This window comes from Salmo salar, chromosome 18 (assembly GCF_965601325.2).
Source record: "Salmo salar chromosome 18, fSalSal1, whole genome shotgun sequence".
In the NCBI taxonomy this organism is placed as follows: Eukaryota; Metazoa; Chordata; class Actinopteri; order Salmoniformes; family Salmonidae; genus Salmo; species Salmo salar.
Genome location: NC_138308.1, coordinates 24540048 through 24560384, shown reverse-complemented (window position 1 = coordinate 24560384; position 20337 = coordinate 24540048). Strand labels below are relative to the sequence as shown.

Below are 20337 nucleotides of genomic sequence, written 5' to 3'. Positions count from 1 at the left end.
TCTCTCACTCACTCACTCCCTCTTTTTGATCCCTGAAAAATCTAACCCAGTCTATTGTCGTTTCTTACACTACTCTGGATATCCTCCTCTTTTATTCTTTTTCTCTCCCTCCCTCATCCTCTCGGTCTTTTTAAACAAAGAGCCATTCGATTTGGTGAAACAAATGGCCCCCTGATACCATTTGACCCCTCCATCAAAATGTCACTGGCCTCAGATGAAATAATGACCACAGTATAGGGACAGAGAATCTCAGCTATTTTATAAGCACATTTGATTAACTGATGTAGTTAACTGCTTTCATTAATTTGTTTCCTCTCAGCATTAGCATTCGTATTTCAGTTTCCTATCAGCATTAGCATTAGGATGTCAGTTTCCTCTCAGCATTAGCATTAGTATGTCAGTTTCCTCTCAGCATTAGCAAGTTAGTTTCCTCAGCATTAGAATGTCAGTTTCCTCTCAGCATCAGCATTAGTATGTCAGCTTCCTCTCAGCATTAGCATTAGTATGTCAGTTTCTTCTTAGCATTAGCATGTCAGTTTCCTCTCAGCATTAGTATGTCCATTTCCTCTCAGCCTTAGCATTAGTATGTCAGTTTCCTTTCAGCATTAGCATGTCAGTTTCCTCTCAGCATTAGCATGTCAGTTTCCTCTCAGCATGACTATGTCAGTTTCCTCTCAGCATTAGTATGTCAGTTTCCTCTCAGCATTAGTATGTCAGTTTCCTTTCAGCATTAGTATGTCAGTTTCCTTTCAGCCTTAGCATTAGTATGTCAGTTTCCTTTCAGCATTAGTATGTCAGTTTCCTCTCAGCATTAGCATTAGTATTCCGTTTCCTCTCAGCATTAGGAGATCAGTTTCCTCACAGCATTAGCATATTTTGTCAGCTTCCTCTCAGCATTAGCATTATTCTGTCAGTTTCCTTTCAGCATTAGCATTTGTATGTCAGTTTCCTCGCAGCATTAGTATGTCAGTTTTCTCTCAGCATTATTATGTCCGTTTCCTCTCAGCATTAGCATATTCTGTCCGTTCCTCTCAGCATTAGCATTATTATGTCCGTTTCCTTTCAGCATTAGTATGTCAGTTTCCTCTCAGCATTAGCATTAGTAATCAGTTTCCTCTCAGTATTAGCATTAGTATTTCCGTTTCCTCTCAGCATTAGTATATCAGTTTCCTTTCAGCATTAGTATGTCAGTTTCCTTTCTGCATTAGCATTAGTATGTCAGTTTCCTCTCAGCATTAGCAGTAGTATGTCAGTTTCCTCTCAGCATTAGCATTAGTATGTCAGTTTCCTTGCATCATCAGCATTATTATGTCCGTTTCCCCTCAGCATTAGCATTATTATGTCAATTTCCTCTCATTATTAGTATGTCTGTTTTCTCTCAGCATTAGCATTAGTATGTCCATTTCCTCTCAGCATTAGTATATCAGTTTCCTCTCAGCATTAGCATTAGTATGTCAGTTTCCTTTCAGCATTAGTATGTCAGTTTCCTCTCAGCATCAGCATTCGTATGTCTGTTTCCTTTCAGTATTAGCATTAGTATGTCAGTTTCCTCTCAGCATTAGCATTATTATGTCCGTTTCCTTTTAGCATTAGCATTATGTCTGTTTCCTTTTAGCATTAGCATTATGTCCATTTCCTCTCAGCATTAGTATGTCAGTTTCCTCTCAGCATTAGCATTAGTATGTCAGTTTCCTCTCAGAATTAGCATCTCAGTTTCCTTGCGTCATCAGCATTATTATGTCAGTTTCCCCTCAGCATTAGCATTATTATGATCAGTTTCCCCTCAGAATTAGCATTATGTCCATTTCCTCTCATTATTAGTATGTCAGTTTCCTCTCAGCATTAGCATTAGTATGTCAGTTTCTTCTCAGCATTAGCATTAGTCAACCAGTTTCCTCTCAGCATTAGCATTATTACGTCAGTTTTCTTTCAGCATTAGCATTTGTATGTCAGTTTCCTCTCAGCATTAGTATGTCAGTTTCCTCTCAGCATTAGTACGTCAGTTTCCTCTCAGCATTAGCATTATTATGTCAATTTCCTCTCAGCATTAGTATGTCAGTTTCCTCTCAACATTCGCATTACACGGAACCCAAACCGGCTTCGCGCATGCGCCATCGTGCATACATTTATTTTATCCCCCCACACCAAACCCGATCACGACGTGCAGGTTAAAATATCAAAAAAACTCTGAACCAAGTACATTAATTTGGGGACAGGTCAAAAAGCATTCAATATTTATGGAAATTTAGCTAGCTAGCTTGCACTTGCTAGCTAATTTGTCCTATTTAGCTAGCTTGCTGTTGCTAGCTAATTTGTCCTGGGATATAAACATTGAGTTATTATTTTACCTGAAATGCACAAGGTCCTCTACTCCGACAATTAATCCACACATAAAACGGCCAACCGAATCATTTCGAGTCATCTCTCCTCCTTCCAGGCTTTTTCTTTTTTGAACTTATATGGTGATTAGCATCTAAACTTTCATAGTATTACCACGACGACCGACAACACAGTTCGTCTTTCAATCACCCACGTGGGTATAACCAATGAGGAGATGGCACGTGGGTATCTGCTTCTATAAACCAATAGGGAGATGGGAGAGGCAGGACTTGCACAGCAATCTGTGTCACAAATAGAACTGATTTCTATTTGAGCGCAGACGCTCGCGAGCAGTGTGGGTGCAATAATTGAATAATATAGATTTCTAAATGTAATTTGCAACGCTCGCGCACGCGACGTGAGCGGTGTAGTCAGGGTCTTAGTATGTCAGTTTCCTCTCAGCATTAGCATTAGTATGTCAGTTTCCTCTCAGCATTAGTATGTCAGTTTCCTCGCTCAGCATTAGTATGTCAGTTTCCTCTCAGCATTAGTATGTCAGTTTTCTCTCAGCGTTAGTTTGTCAGTTTCGTCTCAGCATTAGTATGTCAGTTTCCTCTCAGCATCAGCATTAGTATGTCAGTTTCCTCTCAGCATTAGTATGTCAGTTTCCTCTCAGCATTAGTATGTCAGTTTCCTCTCAGCATTAGTATGTCGGTTTCCTCTCAGCATTAGTATGTCGGTTTCCTCTCAGCATTAGTATGTCAGTTTCCTCTCAGCATTAGCATTAGTAAGCCAGTTTCCTCTCAGCATCAGCATTAGTTTGTCAGTTTCCTCTCAGCATCAGCATTAGTATGTCAGTTTCCTCTCAGCATCAGCATTAGTATGTCAGTTTCCTCTCAGCATTAGCATTCGTTTTCAGTTTCCTCTCAGCATCAGCATTAGTATGTCAGTTTCCTATCAGCATTAGTATGTCAGTTTCCTCTCAGCATTAGCATTAGTATGTCAGTTTCCTCTCAGCATTAGCATTAGTATGTCAGTTTCCTCTCAGCATTAGCATTAGTATGTCAGTTTCCTCTCAGCATTAGCATTAGTATGTCAGTTCCTCTCAGCATTAGTATGTCAGTTTCCTCTCAGCATTAGCATTAGTATGTCAGTTCCTCTCAGCATTAGCATTAGTATGTCAGTTTCCTCTCAGCATTAGCATTAGTATGTCAGTTCCTCTCAGCATTAGTATGTCAGTTTCCTCTCAGCATTAGCATTAGTATGTCAGTTCCTCTCAGCATTAGCATTAGTATGTCAGTTCCTCTCAGCATTAGCATTAGTATGTCAGTTCCTCTCAGCATTAGCATTAGTATGTCAGTTCCTCTCAGCATTAGCATTAGTATGTCAGTACTCAGTAGGACCTTTTCTACTTTTTTTCATAATGTATGACCAAATGGAAGTTGTCATTCTTTAATAGACACAGTCAGCAATTAGTATTCCAAAGTTATAGGATCAGCCTCTGTTGTACAATAACAGATTTTATTGAGAAAAAAAAGAATGGATAGGTATTTTGCCTCTTCCCTTCCCACCTGTGTGTGTGAGTGTGGGAGAGATACAGAAAATTACCATCAGCACCATCCAACCTCCCCCTTCAGTCCGTCCTCTACACTTTCTCCCCCATCCCATCTCTCACTTGGGCACTTCCAGCTGGTGGGTCGGGGAGAAGTACACACACACACACACACACACACACACACACACACACACACACACACACACACACACAGACTCATAGCCGTAGATCCCTCACACTCCCTCTATCCCCCCCCTCCCTGCCTACCCCAGCTGGCTCCCTCACACTCCATTCATACACACAGACACACACTCACACTCTTTCTCTCTCTCACACACACACACACACACACACACACACATACACACACAGAGATCCACGCGGAGCACCAGCCCAGGTACTGCCATGGACCAGGAGGGGAACGTGAAGAGGACGGCTAGAAACAGAGCGTGGTTACCGTAGTAACCGTTTCTCTCCTCTCCACCTCTGTGCCTGGTGATGCTCGTGGCTCTCTCGCTCCTGGATTCTACACTGACAGAGGTTGACACAGAAACAGGAGGAAACGTTTTCTCCTCTTTTCTCCTGCCTACCCTTATCCTCCGACACTCTCCTTGTCAGCAGGACGGAACTCTTTTTCCCTTTCCTTATCTTTTTCTCTGAGATCGTTGGCTTCCACTTCCCTGGGATTTCTACCGTTTTTTTTGTATTCCGCCATGGCTCACGCAGCCTCCGCATTGAAGAAGAACCGGGACGTGGATGTCAATGCTATCGAGGATGAGAAAGAAAAGAAAAGGAGAATTAAGAAACTAGCGTCCCGGGAACAAAAGAGAAAGGTACTTTCACTGGAGCGAGACTCCCTGCTCAGCCACATCCCCATTGTGTTCATATGGGCAGCACACACACACACAATTCTCTCATGTCGCTAAGCTGCCATGCATTCAATGTAGTGTGTGTGTGTGTGCGCTCGCGTGCATGTAACCTTGTTGAATTTCACCTGTTAGTTAAGCATCAGCCTGGGGCCTTGTTCGTGGTGCGTAGTGGTAAGGTCGTACTTGGCATCTGGCCCTTATGCTGTCTAACACTATTGTCTAATCTACAGCTAAGCACAGGGCTCCCCCAAATACTACAGCATAACCGCCACTGTTATACTCCAAAATCAGCATCTCTCAGTTTGCGGATTCAAAAACCTTGATCTTACAGCTTATCAAATGGACAGGGGTATGGTACTGATCCAAACTAATCCTGGTTCATTAGTGATCCAAAGAGTTCTGTACTGTTCCGGGCATGTGGTTGTGTTGTGGTCCAGTCGAGAGTATCTGTGTGCAGCTGGATACACAGACGTCCATATATAATGCATATTTCTGTTATTTATTGATGGAAAAGCTTTCCATATGATGGAGGAGAATACACGTGGGTTAATGCTTGCTCTTGTATCTGCTATATGCACATGGTTCTGGTTTTGCTGGACAAATAGGTTGAAGTCATAAATAGCTAGAGAATGTCTTGCTGGAAGTAAAGCGTCCACTGCTTGATGTTTACTGGATGCAATTATTTCACCCATGAGATCTGTTCAATAGGACTGACATTTATTGTCTTTGTGTTAATGGGCAGTCGCTTCTATTTATGCACAATAGATGGTTATTTGACTCTAACATAGACAATGTATTTTTTACATCTATGAAAATATTATTTTTGAACAAAAACCTTAAAGGTGGATGATTGAATTTATTTTGATTGTGTACATTATCTTTGCTTTTGTGTGTGTGTTCCTGATGTCCATGAGGGATATTGTTATAATTATTATTATTATTATAGAGACTCATATTTCATGTCGGGCTGAGGGAGCTCTTCTCCATTTATTGATTGCCTGCAAGTATAGCACGCTCCATTCAGATAATCAGTTTCCCCTTTCTCCTCCGAGCTGTGTCCTTCCTCCTGTCCTCATGCTTCTTCCTCCCTCCCTCTCTCTCTCTCTCTCTCTCTCTCTCTCTCTCTCTCTCTCTCTCTCTCTCTCTCTCTCTCTCTCTCTCTCTCTCTTTCTCTCTCTCTCACAAAGAAATGCACAGACACCTCACATGCTCCTTTTGTTGATAGGCAGAAATGGAAATGTGTTTAATGCACATCTAATTTTACATTTGCATTTTAGTCATTTAGCAGACACTCTTATACAGTAGTGAGTGCATACATTTTTCATTTTTTTGTACTGGTCCCCTGTGAGAATCAAACCCACAACCCTGGCATTGTAAGCTCCATGCTCTACCAACTGAGACACAGAGGACCCTCATAACAAACACACAGGACCCTCAAACCTTTGCTTTTCTACACTACAGTATTAGCCAGTCTACACTACAGTATTAGCCAGTCAATCTCAGATCCTGTTCTATTCTACATTATAAACTGGTTGGTTCGAGTCCTGAATGCTGATTGGCTGACAGCCATGGTATATCAGACAGTATACCACGGGTATGACAGAATGTGTATTTTTACTGCTCTGATTACGTTGGTTACCAGTTTATAATCACAATAAGGCACCTCGGGAGTGTGTGGTATATGGCCAATATACCATGGCTAATAGCTGTATCCAGGCAGTCTGCGTTGCGCCGTACAAAATAACCACCCTTAGCCGTGGTATATTGGCTATACCACACCCTCTTGTTCCTTATTGCTTAAGTACCTGATGGGCTTGGCTGAGCTTGGCCTGCATCATTTACTACTGTCTGGTGGCCCTCCAACAATACCCGATGGGAGAGAGAAAGAGAAGGAAAGAGTGGGGGAGAGAGTAAAAGAGAAGGAGTGAGAGAAAGATTAGGAGAGAGAGAAAGAAGTAGTGAGAGAGGAGGTGAGATAGAGGAAAATTGCTGACTGAGGCGCCCGCCTGCCTCTCTTATCAGCCTTCACTCAGTGCTGTACGGGCCTAATGGAGTGGAGGTGTCTGGAGGATTGCTTTTGGCAGAGGGGACCACTAACCTTCCTCACCCCAGAAGGAGCTGCTGTGCATGGAGGTATCGTAGCCTGCCAGTGGAAAGAACACCTCCTACTGACACACACAGTGAGGGGGATCAGGGGAGAGGTCAGGGTATTCAAGCCCAGAGCTGGCACTAGGAGAGGGGTCACTGTTACCTTATCATACAGGTTATCATACCACCTTTACTTAAATTGTTATTATCTCTGAGACATAGCAAAAAGCTTGCAGATTCCCTAAGAGCTTGGCTACAGCAACAGTAGTAAGAAGAGACTGCTGTAGGTGTTAGAGAGGAGAAGGAGAGGAGGAAGCAGCCTTGAGGGACGACTGGAGGCACTCATCCTCCTCTTACCAGACTAAGCATGTGTAGCTCACAAAATGTGTCCCCAATCCTCTCTGTCTCTCTATCAGGAATCAAGGTAAGACCCAGATGCAGACTGTCAAAGTAACACTGTTTATTGTAGCAAACGGGGCAGGCAAAGACAAGTCAAGGCAGGCAGGGGTCGCAAATCCAGGGTAAGGCAAAGGTACAGGACGGCAGGCGGACTCAGGGTCAGGGACAGGCAAGGTTCAGTAATCCAGAGGTGGAAAAAAGGTACAGGACAGCAGGCAGGCTCAGGATCAGGCAGAGAGGTCAGGCTGGCGGGTACAGGGTCAGGACAGGCAAAGGTCAAAACCGGGAGGACTAGCAAAAAGAGGCTGTGAAACGATAGGCGCTGACAGGAAAAATGCTGATAAGCTTGAACGAACAAGACGAATTGGCAACAAACAGACAGAGAACACAGGTAAAAATACACAGGGGATAATTGGGAAGATGGGTGACACCTGGGGGGGTGGAGACAAGTCGAGATTCTTCAATAAAGTGTTTGTTGTCATTCAACGAGAGACGACTCATTTTCATGCACATTTTTTAATTGAGAAATACTGTACCAAATATCTTAGTTATATGTAAAATTGCACAGCTAAGATCTCTTCGGCCAAAACATAAAATTAAATGACAGATTTCTTGAGTTATTTTAGATTAATTCTGACTATTTTCTGTCTACGGCATCTCAAAATGGACAAAGTACTATTCAGTACAAACTGAAGCATGCTGATGCCTTTACTCGCACACATTTCTCTCTGTTTTGGGGCAAGCGAAACAAAGGCAGAACGAGCATTCGTTCCTCTCTGTCCCCCTCCCCCTCCCACAAGAGTCTATAATATGTGTAGGGAGAGAGAATGGTCCATCCTTAACCCGCTAAAGGAGAATTGCTGTGTGTGTTGTGGCTGATCGAGGACCAGTCCCAGAGGGGCAATTGTGACCAAGAGAAAGCCCTCATCAGTCAAATGGGCAGGTCACTCATCAAACTAAATGCTAAACTGCTAAACTGAAACTGCCCCACAGGCACACAAACCTCTGTCCAGCACTGCTTTTCAGAAATAGCCTACTGTGCTAGTGTGCTTCAACAATTCTGGTTAAAACGAAGGAAACCCTTTATTTGATCTCATCATTGATTGCTTTTGTTCAGTTGCATTCAATATGCTGGCACCTCCTAAGCCCTTTAGCCATTTCTTTACAGCGAACACTAGACTGTTACCCATGGTCCTTGAAATGCTGTTCCTCAACCCTTCAATCTACAATACATCACCCTATTCTGTATATGGCTCTCTATCTCACTGCAATATATTCAGTCTCCAAGGGGCCTGTGAGACGCTGTAATAGGGATCATTTTAATTATCGATCGAGCGGCTCAGTCGTCTGAGGGGTCCGGGAGAGCTGAGTGCTGGGGTGATTTACCAGTAAAGATGTAACTGGATCTACACCAGACTGGTGTGTTTGTCCTACAGGGATGGTATGCCATAACCCATGTATTCTCTACGGTACGCTAGAGATTGGAAGTGACTAGAATTGGTTCTGGTGTAGTGGAATAGAACACAGAATATGTTACCGTAAAAAATGGTCTATTGTGTGGCTTTCATGTTGTTATCAAAATCCGCCATGTTCTGGGTGTCGTCTGAGATGGACAGTGAGAGAGGGGGAGAGCGCGATGTTGCTAGGCCTAAAGGTCATTTGAAGGTGATTGGCGTCTTCTTTTCTCTTCTCTCTGCTCCGTGATACGTTGTTATTCTGTTGCTGCTGTCATCACTCTGTCTCGTAGAGGCGGCCTCTGTCTCGTAGAGGCGGCCTCTGTCTCGTAGAGGCTGCCTCTGACTCGTAGAGGCTGTATTGAGCAGGAGATGCTGATGCTGTGTGCGCATAAACTCTGGATCTCTGATGTAAGTTTGCCGTGAGGTGTATCAGATTTCTGTCTACATGAGAGAGCTTCAACTGCAAGACTCTCCATCTTGTCTTTTTTTCTTGTAATTTATTAAGACAACAGCTTCCTGACATTTTCTCTGAAGAGTGAAAATACAAACATGAAGTCTTGGCATAATCCTTTAATGATGTGCCCAGGATCGGACATGATGGGGTCAAGAAAGGAGAGGAGAAAGGAGGGATGGCTGAGGAGATGAGATGGCAGGACAGGAGAAGAATGGAAAGGTGAAAAGACGCGAAACGAGGAAGAGGTGAAGCAAAGAGAAGTACGGGTGCGGTAGTGAACTGAGGATAGTAGAAAATGTGGTAGAGGAAATGACTAGAAATGGGGAGTAAAGAGCTGGAGGCAGGCATTAGGAGGAGGCTGCTGAAGTACCATAAGGATGTTCTGCATTTGAAGAGTTGAGCTCACTCACACACACACACACACACACACATTAATTCAGTGATGAACCCCCATCAACAGTATCTACCAGCTAAACCCACCTCCTCCCCCACAGCCTGTCTGCCTGCGCTTCCCGGCACGGGTCCCCCAACCCCCCTTTCTCCACTCGCCCTGAAACCCCCTCTCCTCTTCTCTCTTACAAGGACTGTCCTCCATATGCACTCGCTCATACACACACACACCCATACAGAAAGTAAAATCCCAGATCTTGGGGCCATTCATCAGCACCCACCAACGATAGAAGCAGGGCATGTGCACCGATGCTTGTGCTGTAAGCTTCCCTTTCTTCCCCCTGCCCCACCATCATCACAAGCATTAATCCCCCACGGTGAATCAAGGCCTCCTCCATCAGGCTGCTAAACATGCTGGCCCAGCCCCAAACACACAAACACCCTCGACCATGCTCCCCCATCCCCCTCACTCTCCAGCCAAACCCCCACGCTCTAGTGTGTGTGTGTGTGTGTGTGTGTGTGTGTGTGTGTGTGTGTGTGTGTGTGTGTGTGTGTGTGTGTGTGTGTGTGTGTGTGTGTGTGTGTGTGTGTGTGTGTGTGTGTGTGTGTGTGTGCAGAACATGATAGTCCCATACCCTCACCTCTCTAATAACCCCTCCTGTTGTAGTTAAACTGTCCCTCACACCAGTATTCTGACCCATGGGACACATTCTATGTGCCTGCATTGGTAGAGGCAACTCTATCCACCCCTTCCCCATACACCCTCCCCACACATACCCTACCCTCCCTCCCTCCCCACACATACCCTCCTTCCCTCCCCACACATACCCTACCCTCCCTCCCTCCCCACACATACCCTCCTTCCCTCCCCACACATACCCTCCCTCCCTCCCTCCCCACACATACCCTACCTCCCCATACAACCCTACCCTCCCTCCCTCTCCACACACACCCTACCCTCCCTCCCCACACATACCCTACCCTACCCTCCCTCCCTCTCCACCCACCCTACCCTCCCTCCCTCTCCACACACCCTACCCTCCCTCCCTCTCCACATACACCCTACCTTCCCTCCCCACACTACCCTACCCTCCCTCCCTCCCTCCCCATACAACACTACCCTACCCTCCCTACCCACACACAACCTACCCTCCCTCCCTCTCCACATACACCCTACCTTCCCTCCCCACACACCCTACACTCCCTCCCCACACACACCCTAACCTCCCTCCCCACACCTACCCTACCTTTCCTCCCTACCCTCACATAACCCACCTTCCCTCCCCACACACACCCTACCCTCCCTCCCTCCCCACACATACCCTCCCTCCCTCTCCACACATACCCTACCCTCCCTCCCTCTCCACACATACCCTACCCTCCCTCCCTCTCCACACATACCCTACCCTCCCTCCCTCCCCACACACACCCTACCCTCCCTCCCTCTCCACACACACCCTACCCTCCCTCCCTCTCCACACATACCCTCCCTCCCTCCCCACACATACCCTCCCTCCCTCTCCACACATACCCTACCCTCCCTCTCCACACACACCCTACCCTCCCTCCCCACACACACCCTAACCTCCCTCCCAACATACACCCTACCCTCCCTCCCTCTCCACGTACACCCTACCTTCCCTCCCCACACACACCCTACCCTCCCTCTCCACACACACCCTACCCTCCCTCCCTCCCCACACACACCCTACCTTCCCTCCCCACACACACCCTAACCTCCCTCCCCACACACACCCTAACCTCCCTCCCCACATACCCTACCTTCCCTCGCTCCCCACACACACCCTAACCTCCCTCCCCACACACACCCTAACCTCCCTCCCCACACACACCCTAACCTCCCTCCCCACACATACCCTACCTTCCCCCCCTCCCCACACACACCCTACCCTCCCTCCCTACACACACCCTACCCTACCCTCCCTCCCTCCCCACACCCTACCTCCCTCCCTCCCCATACACACCCTACCCCCCTCTGGCCTCTGTCTACCTCAGCTTCATTTGTAGCTAACCACCCGCCACTATCCCATCAGTAGCACTACTAAAGCAAGACTGTTTGTCTTGTAGGTTTTCCTTTACATATTTCATGTGTTATAGCATACAGTGAGGGAAAAAAGGAGCACATTAGGAGCACACTCTTAAAGGGAGTGCTCCTACTCTCAGCTTGTTACCTGTATAAAAGACACCAGTCCACAGAAGCAATCAAGCAATCAGATTCCAAACTCTCCACCATGGCCAAGACCAAAGAGCTCTCCAAGGATGCCAGGGAAAAGATTATAGACCTACACAAGGCTGGAATGGGCTACAAGACCATCGCCAAGCAGCTTGGTGGGAAGGTGACAACAGTTGGTGCGATTATTCGCAAATGGAAGAAACACAAAAGAACTGTCAATCTCCCTCGGCCTGGGGCTCCATGCAAGATCTCACCTCGTGGAGTTGCAATGATCATGAGAACGGTGAGGAATCAGCCCAGAACTACACGGGAGGATCTTGTCAATGATCTCAAGGCAGCTGGGACCATAGTCACCAAGAAAACAATTGGTAACACATTACGCCGTGAAGGACTGAAATCCTGCAGCGCCCGCAAGGTCCCCCTGCTCAAGAAAGCACATATACATGCCCGTCTGAAGTTTACCAATGAACATCTGAATGATTCAGAGGACAACTGGGTGAAAGTGTTGTGGTCAGATGAGACCAAAATGGAGGTCTTTGGCATCAACTCAACTCGCTGTGTTTGGAGGAGGAGGAATGCTGCCTATGACCCCAAGAACACCATCTCCACCGTCAAACATGGAAGTGGAAACATTATGCTTTGGGGGTGTTATTCTCCCAAGGGGACAGGACAACTTCACCGCATCAAAGGGACAATGGACGGGGCCATGTACCGTTAAATCTTGGGTGAGAACCTCCTTCCCTCATCCAGGGCATTGAAAATGGGTCGTGAATGGGTATTCCAGCATGACAATGACCCAAAACACACGGCCAAGGCAACAAAGGACTGGCTCAAGAAGAAGCCAGTCTCCAGACCTTAATCCCATAGAAGATCTGTGGAGGGAGCTGAAGGTTCGAGTTGCCAAACGTCAGCCTCGAAACCTTAATGACTTGGAGAAGATCTGCAAAGAGGAGTGGGACAAAATCCTTCCTGAGATGTGTGCAAACCTGGTTGCCAACTACAAGAAACGTCTGAGCTCTGTGATTGCCAACAAGGCTTTTGTCACCAAGTACTAAGTCATGTTTTGCAGAGGGGTCAAATACTTGTTTCCCTCATTAAAATGCAAATCATTTTATAACATTTTTTGACATGCGTTTTTCTGGAATTTGTTGTTGTTATTCTGTCTCTCACTGTTCAAATAAACCTACCATTAAAATGATAGACTGATCATTTCTTTGTCAGTGGGAAAACGTACAAAATCAGCAGGGGATCAAATACTTTTTCCCCTCATTGTAATTGGCTTCTCAATTGATCTCTTGTACCACAAGGCGGAGGGAGAAAAGAAAAAGAATTTGCACTCGCACCATAATATTTCACTAGCCGTCTGTTAGAGCCATGCAAGATGATGACAAAAATCCCTAAATATATTCACTGTCTTTTGTATCATTTGAACATTATTTAGACTCTAGACCTATATTTGATCATTTGACCATGTGCTTTTTAAACCCTGGTTCTACCACCCACTCTTGGTGTCCTTGGTCCCCAGAAAAGGCCTCTATTTGTGGGCAGAGTCAGCCAGTCGTGGCCTGACCCTGTGTCCCGACCGAGACTGGAAATGGGCTGTGTTGAGGGCAGACTCTAGGCCTATATTTGATCATTTGACCTTGTGCGTTTAAAACCCTGGTTCTTCCACCCACTCTTGGCGTCCTTGGTCCCCAGATATAGGCCTATCTTTGTGGGCAGAGTCAGCCAGTCGGAGCCTGGCCCTGTGTCCCGACCGGGGCTGGAAATGGGCTGTGTTGAGGGCAGATCGATGATAATCACAGAGCAGACACTCCTCCACAGTCAGCTCCCTCTGGGAGGGATCAGAGACATTCATGCTTAGAGAAAAATGCATTCTGTCTCTCCAGCTACCTCCTTATCTACTACTCCCAGGTGTTTGTGTTGCACAACACTCAGGATGTCTCACACAATGGCATCCAATGTTTCAGCATTTATTTGGTTAGTCTTTGTTTCTATTTTACATATGAAGAGATTGCTTTTCAATTTGATTCTGTGATCCTAGTTCTTCCTAGCATTTGACAGCTTTAAAAGTCCATCCCTATTAATAGATGTTTCTTTTTGTATATATTTGTACCACCTTATTCGCTGGTCCTTGATAGTCATGTTGAATAGAGAGCTGGGTCCATTTTGCTTTACATCTATCACGCCCTGCTCTTCACCAGACTGACTCAATTGATTGGACAGTTTTATGCTATATCATTACCTGGTTTTGAGTTTGTCTCAGACACAAACTTCTGCATCACTGTATGGACAAAAGCTGCCTTTTGTGGACGACAAATCATGTTTTCTCTTGGATACAATTGAGCATGGAATGGACAGCGTCTTTGTAGCGGAGTAATGTGATCCAGCATGGAAATTGTAAAATTTCTAGAATATGTGTCACATGAGAGTACTGTGATAGGTGGAGAAAGAGAAAAGCAGTGGGTTTTGTCGACCAGCAGATAACACTGATCCACAGAACTACACTGTGCTCCTCTGTGCTGTAGTGTAGAGTCCCTGGCCAACGCTCAGATTAGAACTTTTAAACTTCTCATTCTGTTTTAATGAGTACCAATCTGGTTTTAGCACTTTTTCAGCGGCTACGCTTGTCTATATTGTTTAGACCATAAAAATCACTGTGTTTCCTTATTTATTGACCTGTCGAAGGCTTTTCATACGGTTGACCACTTCTTACTTGTTCATAGATTGTCTGAAATAGGCCAAGATCAGGCATCTTGCAATTGGTTCTAGTGCTATCTAACGGACAGGGCACAATGGGTGCTTACTGATGGTATCATATCTAGTTTCCTCAATATTACAAAAGGTGTGCCGTAGGGGTCGATTATGGGACCTGTTCTCTTCACTATTTATATAAATAATATCTGTTCAAAGCTGTAACATTCATCTCTACGTGGATGATAGTTATTTACTCATGTGCCTCCTCAGTATAGAGCCCATTCATGACCTTCAGCATGGTTTTGACTTACTGATCTTAAACTAGTGCTAAATGCTAATAAAACCAAGTTTTTTTTGTTCTCTAGGTCTTGTAATATTAACCCTGAGGACCTGCGTATTTGCACATTGAAGGGGTCCCAAATTGAGCAAGTTCCCAATTATAAGTACTTGGATATTTGGATTGAGGATAAGCTCTCTTTTAAAACACACATTGAAAAACTGACAAAAAAAGTTGAGAATTAAGATTGTTTTATATAAATAAATTCTGCCTCACTTTGGAAAGTAGAAGGAAGATGGTTCAAGCAACACTTCTCTCAGTACTTGATTATGGTGACAATCTTCATGCATGCGACAGCCTCTGCTTTAAAACGTTTAGATTCACTCAGCACTGTTTTTTTATCACTGGGGACAATTTTCATACACATCACTGCATTTTGTATAGATCTGTTGGCTGGAAGTCTCTGACTACCAGAAGGGCCCAGCATTTATTTACTTTTTGTATATAAAGCAGTTCTTCAGAGACTCCCCCACTATCTCAGCTCACGTATTAACTGGAGATCCAGACATTTTCAGTCCAGCTCTCTGGACTGGCTGCTTCTGGAGGTCATGCGGGTCTACACTGACCTGGGGGGAAAATGCTTTTCGTTTTTATGCCCCCAGTTCATTGAATAGCCTTCAGGCCACCTTGAAATCAGACTCGCCGGTCTCCATTGAACAGTTTAGAGTTCAAGGGAGGTGATATGTGAGAGTTGTTTGTTTTGATGAATCTTGTTATATTTTCTGTATTGATATTATTTATTGTATGCTCATGTTCACAGGGCTCCTTTGCAAATGAGACCCTGGTCTCAATGGTGACCCACCCTGTATCAATAAAAGTTCAATAAAATAAAAAAGGATTTACAGTTAGGGAAAGGTTGATTATGGCTTCAAGGTGGGAATGGTATTACCATTGTTGTGTATAAAGTATTCTTCCTTATGTCATATATCAGTGGAATGAGCCTGTGGTCACTGCAGTGTTTGAGTCCTTACTATGCACACGCGCACACACACATTCTCACAGTACAATGACCAGCGCAGCTGAACAAATTCAGACAGAGCCCCAGTCCAAGCCTCATCAGTTGTGTGGGAACAGCATCTGCCAGAGACGGAGAAAGCAAAGCACTCGGGCTAATTCATGTTTGATGCTGAATTATTCAATACCAGCACTTTCAACAGATGCTACAGAGCCTCTGGTCAACAGTCAGCGCTTATTGTTTGATGGTGTTGTATTTAAGAAGTGCAAAAACAGTCACATAGATGTGAGAAATGACTGTACAGAATCCTTTCTACAAAGTAAAGACTGCTACTGAGTATTTACATTTAATATGGAAGGGTATAGGTTCAACTTTTTATTTTATTTTCATTACAGTAGTTCAAAACAAAGTGCCTGTGTAGACTGTTTCTCTGGTCTCCATAGGCTTGATGGATGTTTGGTTCCTTTGGCTGTACAATGACCAGAATGTATCTTTTGTCTTTGAGTTCAAATGCCCTCTGAGCTCACTGGTCTGTGTTAGGAATCAATCAATGATAGCAAGGGCAAGTATAGAGCTTGAAAAGAGGCAGAGGAACATGAAGGAAAAGACTTGGCAAGAGAAAGGATAGAGAGGGGAGAAACAGATGAAATACAGAGAGGGGAGATGGATAAAGGAAGAGAACCAGGTTGATACAAGGAGAAGGTGAGTATTCAGTATTGGACGCCCATCCATATCTGAGGACATTGGTAAATGACATGGAAATCGGCCACTAGGGGCAGCAGTGAGTGCTGTTACCTTCAAGTAGGTTTCAGATTTGCTAGGGTGTTGGTGTTGGTGTTGTTGGTGGTGGCGGATGGGCAGAAGCATTTGTCTCTGATTCCAAAGGTTGCAAGTTCAAATCCAGCAATATAGTTTTCTTTACAAATATTTTCGTTTTAAGCCGATCCCAAACCTTAATCCTTACCTTAACCATTTGGAGTTAATGCCTAACCTTAATATTAGGGAGTTAATGCCTAAACTTAATCCTAACCTTAAACATTTGGAGTTTATGCCTAAACTTAATCTTAAACACTCTTGAAATTTGACGTTTGGAACAACTTTGAAATTTGAGAAACATGGATGAACGTCTAAGTCTGATGTAAGACTGTGAGAGCTAGTTGGAAAAAGCACATAGCCAGAAGTAACATTTACAGTAAACCACTCACTATTCCAGCATATAGGCCTAGATGGTGCATCAATTCAGAATGACAATCACAGATGCTATTTTTGGTTCAGAGTGTGTTGTTTTGGGTGCTGTGATGTAGCTGTTCATAGAGGGGAATCCAGTGTGATTAATATGTGAACCCTGGGCTCATTTATTTACATTCTGTCCTGTACTCTTACATTGTATTTTCTGTTCCTCCCTCTGGTTATCTCTCCCTTAGACCATGAGTCTTGTGCGCTCTTAAAGGGGCACACACTCTTTTAACATGAACATCACAGTTGTTAGACTGTATTGTGATTGCTACAGCTCTCCCATCATCAATGTACAGTAGCCTATATTGAGTGACACCCTGCTGTGAGAGAAACAACAGTATGCTTGGACAACAGTCACTACTACTGTAAGTATGGATGTCGTTCATACAGTGAGATATGAGTCAAGGCGTTAGTGCGGACTCTGTCCGTGTCAGCTGTCAGCCATCTTGAGAGTGTGAAGGCTCTTGACAAGCAAATGGCTGGGCCAGTAGCAAGGGTTGCATTGAAGATGCTTTAATCACCTAGGTCCTTCTCAATTAAAACACTAACCAGGTTTCCAATGGTAGAAAAAACACTATAGCCCTCGTGCTGCCAGGAGTTTCTTTTTGATCATTACTGTTGGCCTACTTTGTTGATTACATTAATTTCAATATGGATCCTATTCTTTCAGGGCAAGAATGAAATAATGGCCTAAGATGTAAGATATGAAGGCTGAACTGAATGACGGGGGTAATGATCCTAGTGCTCCATGAGTGCCAATGAAACTAGTAACGTTGTTAGCCAGAAGGCGGCCATTTTGAGCACTATGTGTCTGGCGGCTGCAAATGGCTGATTGTATGCGAGGGTGCTGCTGTGTGTATTTCCTATAGGAGACATTTGAAGGTGAGCTGTGATAGGGGTGGGGTAGAAAACAAGACGTGACCTGACAGTTTGAGTGTCTGTTTTTCTGACAGTGGCATTATGGTACCTATCTTGATTTAGCAATGATTGTTAAAATGTATGATTTATTGTCATTTCGTTTCTGAATGATTTTGATAGATTTGGTGAGCAGACCCATGTAGGCATATTAAGTACAAAAAAAAACCCTGATGTCAAACGATAGGCTTCATGTGCTTCAGCTGTACCATTGCATGCTTGGCTGGCTGTTATTAACATGTGAGGTAGTGTTTCATTATAGGTCATTAGTCTTCCCTCTCCGCTGCGACCTTGACGGTGTAACATGCTATAGCAGACAGAGCAGGCAGTATGGAAGCACATACGCACACACACACGTACAGAGGCATCATGCCCATAGGGGGCACCGGAGCATGTGCCCCCTCAGATTTGTCCTTTGTGTGTGTGTGTGTGTGTGGTGTGTGTGTGTGAATTCAGTGCATTCAGAAAGTATTCAGACCCCTTGACTTTTTCCACATTTTGTTACGTTACAGCCTTATTGTAAAATGTATTAAATAAAACATTTTCCTCATCAATCTACACACAATACCCCATGATGACAAAGTGAAAACAGGTTTTCAAATGTTTTGCAAATGTATAGCAATTTGTTTTTAAATACCTTATTTACATAAGTATTCAGACCCTTTGCTATGAGACTCGAAATTGATCTTAGGTGCATCCTGTTTTCATTGATCATCCTTGAGATGTTTCAGAAATTGCAGCCCAAATAGAGTTCAAGTAACAGACACATCTCACCATCAACATTTCAGAGGAGACTGTGTGAATCAGGTCTTCATGGTCGAATTGCTGCAAAGAAACCACTACTAAAGGACACCAATAATAATAAGAGACTTGCTTGGGCCAAGAAACACGAGCAATGGACATTAGACTGGTGGAAATCTGTCCTTTGGTCTGATGAATCCAAATTTGCAATTTTTGGTTCCAAACGCAGTGTCTTTGTGGGACGCAGAGTAGGTGAACGGATGATCTCCGCATGTTTGGTTCCCACCGTGAAGCATGAGGTGGTGTGGGGGCGCTTTGCTGGTGACACTGTCCGTGATTTATTTAGAATTTAAGGCACCCTTAACCAGCATTGATACCACAGAATTCTGCAGCTATACGCCATCCCATCTGGTTTGCGCTTAGTGGGACTATCATTTATTTTTCAACAGGATAATGACCTAAAACACACATCCCGGCTGTGTAAGGGCTATTTGACCAAGAAGGAGAGTGATGGAATGCTGCATCAAATGACCTGGTCTCCACAATCACCCAATCTCAACCCAATTGAGATGGTTTGGGATGAGTTGGACCACAGAGTGAAGGAAAAGCAGCCAACAAGTGCTCAGCATATGTGGGAACTCCTTCAAGACTGTTGGAAAAGCATTCCAGGTGAAGCTGGTTGAGAGAATGCCAAGAGTGTGCAACGCTGTCATGAAGGCAAAGGGTGGCTACTTTGAAGAATCTCAAATATAAAATATATACACTTTTTTTGGTTACTACATGATTCCATATGTGTTATTTCATAGTTTTGATGTCTTCACTATTATTCTACAATGTAGAAAATAGTAAAAATAAATAAAAACCCTTGAATGAGTAGGTGTGTCCAAACTTTTGACTGGTAGTGTGCATACAGTATTTTTGACATAGAATTAAGCATAATGATTATGACTCTAGATTGCAGGAAAAAGCTGTTTGAGGCGTTTGTAAAATGCAAAATTCACACTTTGTGCTCCCTCAGATTTTTGGGTGCATGATGCCCCTGCGTACGTACACACACACACACACACACACACACACACACACACACACACACACACACACACACACACACACACACACACACACACACACACACACACACACACACACACACACACACACACACACACACACACACGGCTCAGCCTTGGTGACCAGTCAGTTCCCTGGGATTGATGAACTCTCTCAGGGTCATGTTGGGGCAATCTCTGCTCAAAGAGAGAGGGTGTAGCCTGTTGAGGATGTTACTCAGTCTCATAGACATACTGCAGGCAGTGATGGGGATCCTAATAAATACTGTATGCATACTGTATACCCCTACTCTGGCTGAAGAATGGTACTTTCCACTCCTGTCTTATGCCATGCTAGAGACAAGCGAGTGACTGACGTCATCTAGTTAGTACCATTATTAGGCATAGGCTAGTCAGCAGCATGTGAGCCTCCGCTTTACTGTGGATCAGGTCCGCTTTGCATTGTCTGTCTGCAAAACAACAGCCAAACAAAACATTCAGGAGAGACTATATTCCTGTATCTCTGTATCGATTTGATCTCAAGTATCCTGAGCTAAACTTGGCACATTTGCAGAAACATTAAACACAAGGTGTACACAGATTGGGCAGACGGATGAAGCCAGCAGAGAGAGCATTAAGAATGTGAGACAGGAAGATTCATCCTGACCAGGGCTGTTTCCAT

The 20337-nt window shown here is 44.4% G+C and overlaps 1 protein-coding gene across 45 annotated transcripts in view; it reads left to right on the top strand.

The window, feature by feature from the left end:
* Positions 1-20337, top strand: part of LOC106577144 (ankyrin-3) — a 164449-nt gene that overhangs the window by 45197 nt on the left and 98915 nt on the right. For 10 of the 45 annotated variants that reach the window (XM_082964838.1, XM_082964829.1, XM_082964819.1 and 7 more), the window contains exon 1: positions 4154-4707. The exons of 1 other annotated variant lie outside the window; for it this stretch is intronic. In XM_082964838.1, coding sequence (XP_082820964.1) covers positions 4588-4707 — 120 coding nt within the window. In that variant the 5' untranslated portion in view covers positions 4154-4587. Of the gene's footprint in view, positions 1-4150; positions 4708-20337 lie in introns of those variants that run through there. 34 more of the 45 variants (XM_082964836.1, XM_082964837.1, XM_082964833.1 and 31 more) reach the window with 16 other exon arrangements.